Below are 15,349 nucleotides of genomic sequence, written 5' to 3' on the forward strand. Positions count from 1 at the left end.
TACACTAAAAGTTTATTCACTGTTTATTTTTAATTCAGATCTAACTGAATATTCTGTATATTATCTGGCAGCCCTACACCCAACACTTTCTAACCCTTTAGAAAATACATAGATAGTAAAACATGACTTCGAGTAGCCCGTACATATAAATGGCTATTAAGGAAATACACCTGCGTGGCTATTAATGACATACTCTTTTGGTTATCTTTATGTTGTCTAGTTTTCTCATCTATATGTGAAATATTTAGATGATTGGGTTCTCATAAAACATAACAACCTTCAAGGCTTCCCTGGTGGCACAGTGGTTAAGAATCCGCCTGCCAATGCAGGGGACACGGGTTCAAGCCCTGATCCGGGAAGATCCCACATGCAGCGGAGCAACTAAGCCTGTGCGCCACAACTACTGAGCCTGTGCTCCAGAGCCCGCGAGCCACAACTACTGAGCCCATGTGCCACAACTACTGAAGCCCGCGTGCCTAGAGCCCGTGCTCTGCAACAAGAGAAGCCACCACAGTGAGAAGCCTGTGCACCGCAGTGAAGAGTAGCCCCCGCTTGCCGCAACTAGAGAAAGCCTGCGCGCAGCAACAAAGACCCAACCACAGCCAAAAATTAAAAAAAACAAAAAAACATAACAACCTTCTGTTAAATCCAGAGAAGAGTAAAACACGTTAACTTGCCATCAAGTGGCTTAACTTGCAAATGAGCTGATAACCAGTGTTTACAGGCAGGTGCTGCTGAGTAATTCCCTTCAACCCATGCGATGTTTCAGTATCTGAAAGTTTGTGTGTGGGAAGTGAGATGGAAAGCCAGGATCCTGTGAGGTGCTCTTCCAAGTACTCAGCCTGCAGCCAACACACTTGTTCTTTGTTTTGCCCTCTGATGTTAAAACTAATACAGAGTTAAAAAACTCTGCCTTTTGAAATAATGCCATTTGCAGCAACATGGACAGACCTAGAGATTATCATACTAAGTGCAGTAAATCAGACAAAGAAAGACGAATACCATATGATATCACCTATATGTGGAATCTAAAAAACAAAAACGGATACAAATGAACTTATATACAAAACAGAAATAGACCCACAGATATAGAAAACAAACTTATGGTTAGCAAAGGGGAATGGGAGGGGAGGGATAAATTAGGAATTTGGGATTAACATATACACAATACAATATATAAAATAGATAACCAGCAAAGACCTACTGTATAGCACAGGGAACTCTACTCTATATTCTGTAATAACCCATAAGGGAAAAGAATCTGAAAAAGAAATATATATATTTCTTTGCTGTATGCCTGAACCTAACACAACGTTGTAAATCCACTCTACTTCAATAAAAAAATAAAATTAAAAAAATTAAACTCTACCTTTTTTCACCAGACTACCTGGCAAATGTAGAGTTCCACACCTTAGCCTGAAACAAAAGTAATAATAAAACTGTCCAGTAGTGCTAGTAACCTGTCTGCTAATATTTGCAGGGAAATTGCTTTCCATCTGCAAAGTTGACTCCTATTTTCTGTTAGGGAAATGAATTGATATGAGCTGGAGCTTGGCACTGAAGTAAGAGTCCAGGTCAGATACCTGGTATATACATTTCATTTAAACGAGTGTGAATGTGGGTAGTATTTTCTTTTGTTTTTTCCCCGGCCACCTCAAGGTTATTGTGGAAGTAATGTGAGGGAAAGAAAATATATGGTGAACAGTGCTTGGTGTATTTGAATATATTCAAATGAATGTAGAGTCAGAGCCAATTTTGTGGTCAGTATCCAGGTGAGTTGCTGAGGATTGGGAAAGGAAAGCTGGGTTGGTTAGAAGGTCCCATCCTGGCTCCAAAGCCAATCTACCCTGGGCTTATCACGTTGTCCTCTGGACATTAGTTTCCTCCCTTCTCAAATGAAGGGATCACAGAGGTTAATACCTGCTATCCCTTTTAGGCCTGATCTAAGGAGGTACAGAAGAGAGAAGGAATTCCTGCGTTACAAGTCGGTGAACAGGACTCACCTGCTTACCTTCTGGGGGTTCAAAGGCTGTAGATTTAAAATAGCAAAGACACATGGCTTGATCTCATGTTCTGACCTTCACATGTAGAAGTGCAGCCACTCTTCATGCCTTCCTCTGCCCACCCTTACCTTGTCAGAGGATGATTGGTTGGACCGTGTTCTTGGTCCTCCTGGGGAACCCTGTGAGCTCTGTCACCGACAGTCCCTCTGGACTCCCAGACACACAGGTCATTGTTATCTTTCTTTTTCAGGGCTGTTTCTTGGGTTGGAGGAGAAATAGGCAGAGTTCAACCATTGTAGTTATTTATATAGATATATACAGATGACACATACCACTTCAGTTTCTAAATCATACTCTGGACTCAGAGTTTCTTTGCCATATGCTTTCTAGGCCTCTTCCCACTGGGCTTGTTCCAGTCGGAATCTATGAAACACTGCCCTTTGGTCAGCATTTTTAAACTGGACTCAGATGGGAATATATATATACTTTTGGAGGTAATCAGCATATACTACAATTCTGTCCTTTGTAACCATGTAGAAAACATGGTGGAAATTATCCAAGATTTCAGTGGGGTCCTTTCCATTCTGAGCCCAGAAGCTCATTTTTCTTCCTGCTTCCAAAGATCGCTGTCCTTTCCTAGTACTAAATCCTAGAGCAAAAATCACATGTCTTCATCGTCCATTTTATATTCCTCACTGAGGAGCATTGACTTGAGTGCCCTTTTTTCTCCTTGGGTTTATGCCAACACCAGAGAAGTTAAACCGGGAACCCCCTTTACTTCCAGGAGCTTTTGTGTTATTCTCATTCATGGGGTACATTCTCAACTTAAAAAGACATTCCTATGGCCCCCAGCCCTCCCTTGACCCCAGTTACTCCTTATCCCCCACTTTTTGACTATGAACCTGCGTTGGCCTTCCCAAGATGGAAAACTACTGGATCGCCTCTACCTCTGTGTAGCCCACACCTAGTACATTGCTGGCGTTTGCCCAAATTATGCCACCCTGTTTGGGATCAGCTGACACCATTGTGATCAGTCTCATGACCTGGCAGCATTCCACTGCCTACCCAGGCCATTGCTCCATCCCAGTGCCTCTTCCAGGGCTCATGGATTTTCTCGCTGTCTCATGTCTTGTCAGACTCATCCAACATCAACCCTTTTATTTATTCAGCAAGATAACTTGAGTACCATTATGTGTGGGTCATGTGCTCTGCCAGGGTGAATTAAAAACTACAGTCCTTGTCCTCAAGGAGCTGAAACTCTAGTGAGAAAGGCAGACAATAAAGAAATAATCAGCCTAAACATTGACAAAGGCTATGAAGAAAACAAGGTTGCTGAGAGTGACAGGTGGAGCCTATTTTTGATAATGTGGTCTGCAGGGAGAAGCCAGCCGTGAGAAGAGAGGGGCTGGTAAATGCCTTCCAGACCTTGGGCTCAGCAGGTAAGCAGACCGTAAGGCAGGAAGCAGCTGGGTGAGTTTGAGAACTGAAAAGGGCCTCTCTAAATCCTCCCTGCTTTTCCAGTCCTTTCTTTCACATAGACGTTGCTGACTTCACCCACTCACGCTAATTAATCCATCTCCTAAGCTGCCACAGGTCGTTCTCCTGGCTCCCCTTATTTGACACATGCTGTCTTTTGTTATTTAACAGTGTGGAAGATCTTTACAAGGCTTGGGTTCCATACTTCATTTCTCCAAGAGCATCGATCAGGGTTCTACTTATATCGAAGGTGCTAAAGAAACACTTGAATTCTAGTCAGTTCATTAACCATTAAATCAAAAGCCTGGTCTATGCTAGGTGGTACATGCTAGGTATTTTGCTCAGTGCTGGTGTTTAAAAATGAAGAAACCCCAGTCTAACATGTAGAAACCCCATATTGAACAACATTCTACCACATACCTTACCAGTATGCCTCAAAACTGTCAAGGTCATCAAAAACAAGGAAAGTTAAAGGAACTGTCACAGACCAGAGGAGGCTAAGGAGACATAATGACTAAACATAATGTGGTACTTGGATGACATCTACAATAGGGAAGGACATTAGGGAAAAACTAGTGAACTCTGAATAAACTGTGAAAGTTAGTTAAGAGTAACAACCTAGTGTTGATTCCTTAGTTGTAACAAAATATACCATTGTAAAGCCAGATGTTACAACCAGGCAAGGGGTATAGAACAACTCTCTGTATTATCTTTGTATCTTTCTTACAAATCTAAAACTATTCTAAAATATCTTATTTAAATTCAAAATAAATAGATAATTAAGACATAGAACCTGCCTTCTGTGAGTTTACACTCCCGTCAAGAAAGCACACATCTAAATAAACATTTGCAATACAGCATGATAAGAGCAATAGTAAAATTATGTACCAAGTACAGAAGTAGCCCAAATGAGGCCATGATTGTCACTAAGAATTTAAGGAAGGTTTCACTGAGGAGGGAAATGCCTGGAGCTGGGTTTTGAAGGATTATTAGGGGTTTGAAGAATGTGGAAGACAAGCCTGGAAAGGTTTGTTCAGGTCAACTACTTGACGAGGCATGGAATCCTTTCAAGCAGTTTGGCATTGACAGAAGAGAAATAAGGAAGAAAAGAGAAGAGCACCACTTGGGTATTTGCTGACCAGTCTTGGTAAAATGGTTGGTAACCTCATTATTTGTGGCTGGGGCTTGAGCACTGTCCACCAGAATTCTCTCCCATCAGTCTCTGCCCTACTGTGAAGGCCACCTGCTTGGTCACCTTGGACTCTGTAGTACACTGGGCCAAGTTTCTGGAGGGGGCTAGAAAACCAGGAAAAGGCATGAGTGCAGGGAGCCACAGGTGCGGTGATGTAGGGACTGAGACAAGAGCTCAGTGGTCAGTCATGGTCATTGTCTCCAAAGTGGACAGGCCAGAATGTCTGCCACCCCCATCACTGCAGGTCAAGGGGGTAGAAGGTGAATCCATGGAGAGCAAGGGCTTTGCGCTCTGTTGGTGCTGCACCCCCAGTGTCCCAGAGCCTGGTTTGAGGTCAGTTCTCAAAAACAAGGTTCTACGAGTGAAGGAGAAGACTTAACCCCAAGAGGCCTGGTAGCCCTCAGCCACAGGGAAATGAAACAGAACGGGAACCTGACCTGGGACAGGCCACCCTCGGGTCTGGAAGTGGCTGGCCACCAGTACGGATGACCTCTCACATTCTCTCTCATGGGAATAGACGGGAGGTCTGAAGAGGAGGAGGCCGCTGAAGCCCAGAGGAGAACTTGAGATGGAGGAGGGTCTCCAAGGACCATCCTTGAAGGACTTGAGCAAGCAGAATCAATGAGTGGGCACAGTGGGCGGTGAATAAGCCAACTGGTATCAGAGAAGCAAGCACACAGGGAGAAGCTGCAGCCCTGAGGGATACCGTGTTGCCCAGGGGAGTGAGACTGAGGGAGAGGCATGTTTTCCATTTCCAAGGGCCCCGTCGCTCTGTGGCACCCGGGACCTCTGCAATGTTCTGTAAAATGGGGATAATAACAGTGACAGCATCATGGGTTGGTGGTGGGATTGAAGTGACATTATCCGAACAGAGCACTTAGCACAATGCTTAGCACCTAAGTGCTCCATGTTGTTATTTTAGAGATTGTTGTTTTATTATTCTTATTAGATTCTCATGAGAAATATTCTTATCACTCCACATATAGCCTTGTGATGAGCATCCCCTAGCTTGGTGAGTCATTGTTCCTTGCAACCCCAAAAAGACACAAAACCTAATTCCAAAATTATCACTGGTCAGACTTGCAGCAAATGTTTGGCATAGCCCAGTGGGAGTCCTAATCCCTAGGGATCATTTCCCCTGTCAGTCCTACAGGGAGGGTCCCTGCATCCTCAGGTCTATGTTTGATGGATCTGGTGCAGACAGGTACTTCCTGGTTTGGGGACTGTTAGCTGAAACAGGTGCCAGGCTGACCCACCCTGAATTGAGCTGTGGGCAACCAGGAAGGTCAGAGACTGGGAAGCCAGGTGTTGAGAGGAACATGGGAGAGCTCTGAAGACACACCTCATCCAGCCCCACCACACAAAAATGGTAAAAGGTTCATTATTTTACTTTGGCATTTGATCAGTGGTTTCACACACATTAACATTATTTGTTTAGGTTTTTTTGGAAGGGTCCCATGGGTACATGATACAGCATTCAAAAGGATATAAAGTAGAGGTAAACCCTATCCTTTGGCCAGTTACCAGTTTCTTATGCAGCCTTCTAGAAATCATCCATTCTATGGGACTTCCCTGGTGGTGCAGTGGTTAAGAATCCGCCTGCCAATACAGGGGACACGGGTTTGAGCCCTGGGCTGGGAAGATCCCACATGCCGCGGAGCAACTAAGCCCGTGAGCCACAACTACTGAAGCCAGGAAGCCTAGAGCCCGTGCTCTGCAACAAGAGAAGCCACCGCAATGAGAAGCCCACACACCGCAAGGAAGAGTAGCCCCTGCTTGCCGCAACTAGAGAAAGCCTGCACACAGCAATGAAGACCCAACACAGCCAAAAATAAAAATAATTAATTATTTAATTTTTTTAAAAAAAGAAATCATCCATTCTATGAATATATGAGCATGATGAATCCAAACGCACATATTCAAATACATTTATACATATATACACACACACACTGTTCTGTGTATTGGTCCTTTTCAGTTAACACTATATCTTTAGAGCTAGTTTTGTACAGTGCATACAGAGCTGCCTTATTCTTTTTCAACAACTCTGTGATACTCCATTTTATGGATACACTAGCAGTTATGTAATCCCCCACGAATCAGCTTTTAAGTTGTTTTCAGACTTGACTGATACAAACAGTGTTGCAGTGAGTAGCCTCGAGCATATACCATTTTGTACATATGCAAATAGATGTACAGGATAAATTCCTGGATATGGAATTGTTAAGATAATGGGAAAGATGCATTTGTAATGTTAATGGATACTGCAAAGTGGTCCTCCACAGAGATTTTACCAGTGTACGTGCCCACCAAGAATGTATGTGAGTGCTTGTTGCCCTGCATCCTCACCAACCCAGAATGCATAAGTTTTTTATTTAGAAAAAAAAAAAAGATTTGGTTTTGCATCAAATACAAACATATGGGCAAAAGCCTTTTGCCCACTTTTTTTCTGAAGCCCAGTCTATCTCTCTGAATGTCTGTCTCTCTGTTCTCATCTCCTGTGCAGGTATGTGCACTCACACAATACCTTGCCCTCACCCTGCTACAGTTTGATTTTAAAAGCTTTACTTCTTTCTTTTTCATATTGCAGTGGGTTTTCATCTTTGGTGGTTTCCATTTGCAAAAAGAAAAAGAGAAAAGTAATTCTTGGGTGAGTGTTTTCACTGAGTCCTGCATTCCCCAATGCAGAGGGGTCTCTTCATTTTTCCAGAAGCGACTGCTGCTGTTACTATGCCAGGAACCATTTCTTCATTAATTTTTCCAAAGCCCTGATAATACTGAGGAGACAGATACTGGGGCCGATAATGCCCAGTAATTCTCAGTATTTACAGAGCTTCTTTGTCTGAGATCTCAAAGCACTTGACAGCATTAAATCATCATTCCCTTGGCTCCCTCAAAAGCATCTTTGAACCTAAATGGATGATGCACAGAAATGAAAACTCTGCTTTCTAGTCAGATTGTCTGAAAGGTGACCAGGAAGAGAATACAAACGAACCAGTATAGTTTCTACCATAGCAGCATGTGATTTTGGTTACTCTAATTTTCTGACCTTTTGTGGATGCTTTTCCAGTGAATCGCCTGTGTATAAGCAGCAAATAAAAAAGTCTCTCTTCCATGCATGTGGTAAAGGGGTTAAATGATATCTGCGGGGTGAGTCCCTGGATGCAAAGCGAGGTGTGCTCAGGCCTTCAAGCCACTTGCATTCCCTCTGGACCGAGCCTCTGCTTGTCTTTTCTATCTGAGAAAATGTGTAAATATGACAGAACACAACTTCCACTGGCCCAGAAAAAGAAAGAAAGAAGAGAGAGACGGAGGGGGGAAAAGAGGAGTCAGGGAAGGTGAGGTGAGGGCCTAATTCAGATACGATGTTTTCATTGAAGGTTGGACTGTCCCTTATGACCAGAAAGCCCAGCCCGGCCTCATGCATTACATCGGATCCCACCAGTGAGTAATCGTCCTCAGATAGAGATTTGCCGTCACCCCACCGTACCCCTCCCCACCTTTTCCCACCCCCTAGTCTCCACAATCTCCATATCCTACACACATCACACACAGAATATCAGTCATAGAGCAAGTATTTTAGTGGGAAAATGTAAGCAAATATCATTTCATATTTCAGATATAGAAACCAAGGCACAGAGAAGCTGTAATTTATTTAGTGACAAAGATTCTGTTAGGCACACAAGTCCCAAACTGCATCTACTGAGTCAGGAATTATCCATCGATAGGGTTGACTTTTTAGAAGTTAGTACACAAATAACACTGAACATTGAAATCAAAGTAAACATCACTGCAATCTCACCACCTCCAACCAATCATACTGCTTTCATCCCCCCTCCATGTCCTTTGAAATTCTTAGTCCACATGCACATAAAGTAGTAACCGGAACCTAAAGAGTATAAAATTGTGGGCAAGAGCCCAGGCACTGGAGCCACGCTACTTGTGCTTATATCCAACTCCACTGTTGAGTCACTGGGCCTTAGTTCCCCTGTCTGTAAAATGGGAATTTGTTTTGTTTTGTTTTGCGGTACGCGGGCCCCTCACTGTTGTGGCCTCTCCCGTTGCGGAGCACAGGCTCCGGACGCGCAGGCTGAGCGGCCATGGCTCACAGCCCCAGCCGCTCCACGGCATGCGGGATCTTCCTGGACCGGGGCACGAACCCGTGTCCCCTGTATCGGCAGGCGGACTCTCAACCACTGCGCCACCAGGGAAGCCCTAAAATGGGAATTTTAATAGTACCCATCTCATGGACCTGTTATGGGGAATCTATGAGATGCTTATGTTGAGTAGATAGCAAAGTGCCTAGAATATCGTCTGCACCTGGTAAATCTTACCTGCCGCTGCTGCTTCTGTTATTATTAAATTTTGCTTTTTGCTTTTTAAAATGTATTAAAAACAAGTTAAACAAAATTGTTTGATAGATCACAAACCCTTACTAAGCTGACTGCCCACTCCTGGTGGTACTGCTTCCTCTAGGTTCCTGGGGGTGGGCCCTTCCACTGCAGAGGGACAGGCAGCACCTTTTAGCCCCTTTCCTTTCAGACCCTCTGCAGACCACACCTGCTCTGAGCTTCACTGCTATCCTGACCCTCTCACCCTACAAGGCTCGTTTTTAAGAAAAAAGAATAGGGTACGGATATTGTATATCAACTATACATCAATTTAGTGAAGAAGGAACCACAGAAGACACTGCACTCCTCCATACTGTTCTCCATAGTGGCTGTATCAATTTACATTCCCACCAACAGTGCAAGATGGTTCCCTTTTCTCCACACCCTCTCCAGCATTTGTTGTTTGTAGATTTTCCTTTAAAAACTAAAAATAGAATTACCATATGACCCAGCAATCCCACTACTGGTCATATACCCAGAGAAAACCATAATTCAAAAAGACACATGCACCCCAATGTTCATTGAAGCACTATTTACAATAGCCAGGTCATGGAAGCAGCCTAAATGCCCACCGACAGACGAATGGATAAAGAAGATGTGGTACATATATACAATGGAATGTTACTCATCCATAAAAAGGAACAAAATTGGGTCATTTGTAGAGATGTGGATGGACCTAGAGACTGTCATACAGAGTGAAGTAAGTCAGAAAGAGAAAAACAAATATCGTATACTGACACATACATATGGAATCTAGAAAAGTGGTACAGATGAACCAGTTTGCAAGGCAGAAATAGAGACACAGATGTAGAGAACAAACATAGGGACACCAAGGGAGGAAAATGGGGGGGAGGGAGGAATTGGGAGATTGGGATTGACATATATACACTAATATGTATAAAATAGATAACTGATAAGAACCTGCTGTATAAAAAATTAATTAATTAAATTAAAAGAAAAAAAAGACATTGCACTCCTCAGGGTTCCCAAGGCCTAGGTGGGTCGCTGCATCAATCTGACCAAACTGGGTTCTGAATATTGCTTTTCGGAATGATGGTAATAAAAGGCTTTGTCATTCTGGTAGTTTTAAAACTAACTTAGTATTTTTTGTACTTTAAATTTTTTTTTTTTAATTGGGGGCAGGAGTTTATTAATTTATTTTTGCTGTGTTGGGTCTTTGTTTCTGTGCGAGGGCTTTCTCTGGTTGTGGCAAGCGGGGGCCACTCTTCATCGCGGTGTGCGGGCCTCTCACTGTCGCGGCCTCTCTTGTTGCGGAGCACAGGCTCCAGACGCGCAGGCTCAGTAGTTGTGGCTCACGGGCCTAGTTGCTCCGCGGCATGTGGGATCCTCCCAGACCAGGGCTCGAACCTGTGTCCCCTGCATTAGCAGGCAGATTCTCAACCACTGCACCACCAGGGAAGCCCTGTACTTTAAATTTTTTAAAAACATTTTGTGTTGGTGTAATTTCAAGGTTACAGAAACTTGCAAGAATAGCACAAGTGCCCTTTATACAGATTCACCATATGCCCTTTATCAGGATTCACCAGTTGTTAACATTTTGTCTTCTTTGCTTTATCATTCTCATTCTCTCTCTCTCTCTCTGCCCCCCCATATACAAGTGTGTGTGTGTATATATATATATACAAATATACATATATGCATATATGTGTGTGTGTGTGTATATCTAGAGAGAGAGAGAGAAAGAGAGAGAGGGAGTATTCCTCTTTATGCTTTCTCAGAGTGGATTTCCTAGGAACATGGTCATTCTCTTCCGTGACCACAGTACAGTGATCATAATCAGGGAGTGTAATGTTCATACAATACTGTTCTCCAACCCACAGTCTGTTTTTGTATTTTTAAAACCTCACTTGAGGGCTTCCCTGGTGGCGCAGTGGTTGGGAGTCCGCCTGCCAATGCAGGGGACGCGGGTTCGTGCCCCGGTCCCGGAGGATCCCACGTGCCGCGGAGCGGCTGTGCCCGTGGGCCGTGGCCGCTGAGCCTGCGCATCCGGAGCCTGTTGCTCGGCAACGGGACAGGCCACAACAGTGAGAGGCCCGTGTACTGCAAAAAAAAACCTCAGTTGAAAAAGCAGGTATGGGACAAAGATGGTAAATGTACATCACAGCCTAATTAGGCCACTTGCTCAGCTGGTGACCTCCTCGCTGGAGTCATTCTTCAAAGCCCAGCTGTAACAAGACTCCCCAGCAAGCCTTTGTGGCTTCTCTCCCACCTGGCAGAAAAAACTTCTCTGCTGGGGAGCCCTCTGTGCAGCCACAGTGATAGCCCTTCATAACATATAGCTACCATTTATACTGTCTCCACACCAGACTATGAGCTTCTCAGGGTTCCCAGGGCCCCCTTGTGTAACTGACAGATAATCGATGCTTAGGAAATGTTTGTTTAGGGGATATATGTATACATACAGCTGATTCACTTTGTTGTACAGCAGAAACTAACACAACATTGTAAAGCAATTATACGCCAATAAAAATAAATAAATAAATATTAAAAATAAAATAAAAAATGAATGAGCAAATAGACAAAAGGGAAGCGTCCAGTGAGTTGAACTTGATAAAAGAGTTAGATTATTTCTTTAAACCTATGAGCTGAAGATTCAGCTGTACACGATACAGGGGGTGAGATTATTCATTGATCTTAGGAACATCTTAGGGCAAGCAGAAAAAAAAGCATACGTGGGATCTTGGCTCATGCCTTACTGCCACTCCCTCAAACTTTTTTCTCCTCCCTCTGCTCCAAAATATAGTATCTGCTAAAAAGAATACAGTTATGTGCCGGGGACGTGTATAGACTAGACTCTCCGAAGAGCCGTGCCTGTGAGCATAAGAAACGCAGCCCAGGATTTCAGCACTTGGCAGCCCTGGGCTTTCCATCGTTCCTGCCACGTTAGCACGCAGTAACTTTCCGTGCCGGCTCTGGGCCGGGGAGGCAGGGGGCGGGGCTCCGGGCTGTCCCCCTCGCCGCGGGAGCCACCGTCAGCGGGCGCCAGGGTGCCCAGCAACCCCTCCTCCTCGGGCTATCCCGAAAAACCACATGTCCCCATCCAGGGAGCGCTCCAGCTGAGTCTGTGGCAAAACCTGGGAACTTCCAGGGCCCTTGAACTGGAGCGTGGAGCTTGCTGTGTTCGCAAGAGCTGCTCCTTCTGGAAGGTGCCCATTGGTCCTGGCAGCCACTCCATCCCAGGCCCATGCTGGTTCAAGTGTCTCAAAACAAAGACCTTGGTTGAGTTCAGCCTTTACTGAGCAGGCACTGTGGTAGGTTTTGGCATTGTGATGGTATTTCATTTTCATGTTAACAAATGCCTCTGTGGCGTTTGCTGCATGCCTGGCACTTGTTTTACAAATATGAACTCATTTAATCCTCATGATGGTCTATGAAGTTGGTACTATTATTGTTTCAATTTGGGGGCACACAGAGAGGCTAAGTAACATAAGAGGATAGGACTGGGTTTCTGCCCTTGTTTAAACTAATACTGTGATGTCTTTTTCTCTTTCACATTTTCTACACTGTTTTCACTTACCTCCTTTTCCATTTGACAATGATCTCATCAACCTTGTTGTTTGAATCAATCTATAAATATGCGTTAATACTTCTCATGCACTCCAGAGAAGTCTGAAGGATATTCCTCACTTTAAATGCAATAGAGTTTGGTTAGGGAGGTGAAACATCTACAGTTTAGCAACAAAAGGAGAGGGTGAGAGATGCTGACCATGGGAGCTTCAAGGAGATGAAAGGAAGGGGAGAGTCCTCATCTATAGGCAGGAATGGTTGGGAAGAGCCTTTGAGAAGGTGGATGGAACTCTTTGAAATCAGATCAGCTTTGGATAAATGGAACCGAGAGGATCAGCCTTGTGTGGACAATGGCTTCCTGGGCTTTGAGACCTGAAAATACAGGCAAAGATGCTATGTACCGTCTGCAGGAAGTGTCTCAAGTAATGTCTGTGGTTCTACACCTGAAAATCATAAAGCCCTAAAATCTTGGGTAGTTTGCTGGTTCTGCCAGCTCCTGAGCCCTAGTGAAGTGTTGAAGATAGCTGATCCTTGTGCTACAATCCATCGCGATTCATATGATGAGGTGATGATACAGAGAAGTGTGGGTGAGAGCAGACCTCCAGCTTGAATGTAGACAGATTTCAATGCTATGAGACCCATGAAGTAGGAAAGCAGTTAATGTGTTTAAGTTTCCAGGATTGTGACTTTCTCAGTTTCTTTATACGTTATGGTATTCTTATACAGTAAAATTTAAATTTTTTAGCAATTAAAGCAAAAACAAATATTTTTCAAACCCGCTAACTACAAATGCACCCAGAAGGAATCATAATGATACATCATTTGTGATATGGGGTGGCCATATTGGTAGCCCCAAGATATCTTACGCCAGAATTGGTCAAAAGAAGCTGAAATGACGGCTGACAATGCAAAATACTAAATTCGATCCTCTATAATCAGAGGACTCAGAACTTACCTTTGTCTCCAAAGAAAGATAATCTACTGAAGAAGATGTGTCCATTTTTGTAGTGGTTTTATTACCATAATCATGCTTTAAATCAAAGAAGCCATTACTGTGTATTAAATTCTGGAGAGTGCACTTTTCATCATGAAACGTTATGGTAAGCAGCATATGTCTGACATGATTGCAATTAGAGTTTAGTGAACCACAAGAAGGGACGATCCATGTAGGATACATCCGTGTAAACTCCTTTGCCAGGAACAAGTTTTAGCCTTCATACAGCTGTTGAGGGAAAGTTTTCCCTGTGAGAATATCTGTCAAGTTTTTATTTGAACAGGGAACACCTAGTTTATGTTTTCAAAGACCACTCCCTTCTTAAGCTGAGCGCCTTTGGGTGTGTCAGCAGGAGGTGTTGGGAAAGAAAAAAAAAAAATTGCATGAACTTCAAACCCAGCAGATTAGCAAGACTTGGGGAAATGGCAAGACAGAAGAATAATCCAAAGATATTGTCCATTCCAATCTCATACATGTAAATTTTGGGAAGTGATATTTAGAGAGTTATTACAGGGGCAGTGAGGAAGGGATTGTGTTTAAAAAATAAAATTCACAAGAAAGATGACTTTCTGTTCTCTTGAAATGAGAAAGTAAATTATTTTTATTTTTGTCACCAGAGTACAAAGAACATATTACCTATGTATCCTGACTTTCATAAAGCTCCTTTATGGACAATAAATACGTGAAAAAAGTTTTGTCCACATAATTTTATAGTGAATTAAAGCTTGGTAGGGTCAAATATAGCATGAGTGGGTACCCTGCCTCCTAATATTTTAATCCAGTCATTCAACATTTGACATATAGTTGGCCCTCCGTATCTGCAGTTTCCACCTGTGCGGATTCAACCAACCATGGATTGAAAATATTTGGGGAGGGCTTCTCTGGTGGCGCAGTGGTTGAGAGTCCGCCTGCCGATGCAGGGGACACGGGTTCGTGCCCCAGTCCGGGAGGATCCCACATGCCGCGGAGCGGCTGGGCCCGTGAGCCATGGCCTCTGAGCCTGTGCATCCGGAGCCTGTGCTCCTCAACGGGAGAGGCCACAACAGTGAGAGGCCCGCTTACCAGAAAAAAAAAAAAAAAAAAGAAAATATTTGGGGGAAAAAAAAATTCCAGAAAGTTCCAAAAAAGAAAACTTGAATTTGCCTTGCACCCAGCAACTATTTGCATAGCATTTATATCGTATTAAGTATTATAAGTAACTTAGAGATGATTTAAGGTATATGGGACGATGTGCATACATTATATGCAAATACTATGCCATATCGTATAAGGGACTTGAGCATCCTTGGATTTTGGTATCTTGGCGGTCCTTGAACCAATCCCCCACAGATGCTGAGGAACACCTGTACTTAAATTGGGCACTGCTGTGTGCCAGGTGCCTGAAGTGCACAAAACACGACATGCTTTGGGATGTGTATTTGTATGTGTGCGTGTCTAAGGGCTCTGTGTCAGCCTGTACTCTGAGTGTTTGTGGGGGGCTGTGTGGGTAGGTGGGGGGCAGCAAAGGGAGGAAGGTAGCAGAGGTCATCTCTTGGCCTTGGTCAGAGTTGGGAGAGGCTTGAGTCCTGCTACCCAGGCATTGCTCCATCGCTATTCCTGAGCATGGCGTTGCCATCACATTCTTGGAGTTCTCATTTACCTCTGCCTCACCTCCAGGAACACAAGAGGGAAAATCCAGCCAAGCTAAGTGTTAATGGCCAAGAAAAGAAAAACATGTGATAATAATTAGAAGGATGTTTAACAACTTATCTGTGGCCTGTAACTG

General features: G+C 43.8%; 2 protein-coding genes across 6 annotated transcripts in view; one reads left to right on the top strand and one right to left on the bottom strand.

Moving 5' to 3' along the window:
- The window catches only part of RORA (RAR related orphan receptor A), a 723,379-nt gene that overhangs the window by 592,309 nt on the left and 115,721 nt on the right, over positions 1–15,349 (top strand). The gene's annotated exons all lie outside the window — the stretch shown is intronic.
- Positions 1–15,349, bottom strand: part of LOC149750180 (uncharacterized) — a 44,743-nt gene that overhangs the window by 21,010 nt on the left and 8,384 nt on the right. For 3 of the 5 annotated variants that reach the window (XR_016391374.1, XR_016391370.1, XR_016391378.1), the window contains exon 2: positions 2,132–15,267. Coding sequence is in view for 2 of the 5 variants with exons in the window: in XM_089904528.1 (XP_089760654.1) it covers positions 2,132–2,261 (130 nt within the window). In the remaining 3 variants the exon portion in view is untranslated. The remainder of the gene's footprint in view (positions 1–2,131; positions 15,268–15,349) is intronic. The other 2 variants (XM_089904528.1, XM_089904521.1) reach the window with 1 other exon arrangement.

The sequence above is a fragment of the Delphinapterus leucas genome, chromosome 2, assembly GCF_059928025.1.
Source record: "Delphinapterus leucas isolate spDelLeu-1000000601 "Yukka" chromosome 2, BTC_Dleu_Yukka2, whole genome shotgun sequence".
In the NCBI taxonomy this organism is placed as follows: Eukaryota; Metazoa; Chordata; class Mammalia; order Artiodactyla; family Monodontidae; genus Delphinapterus; species Delphinapterus leucas.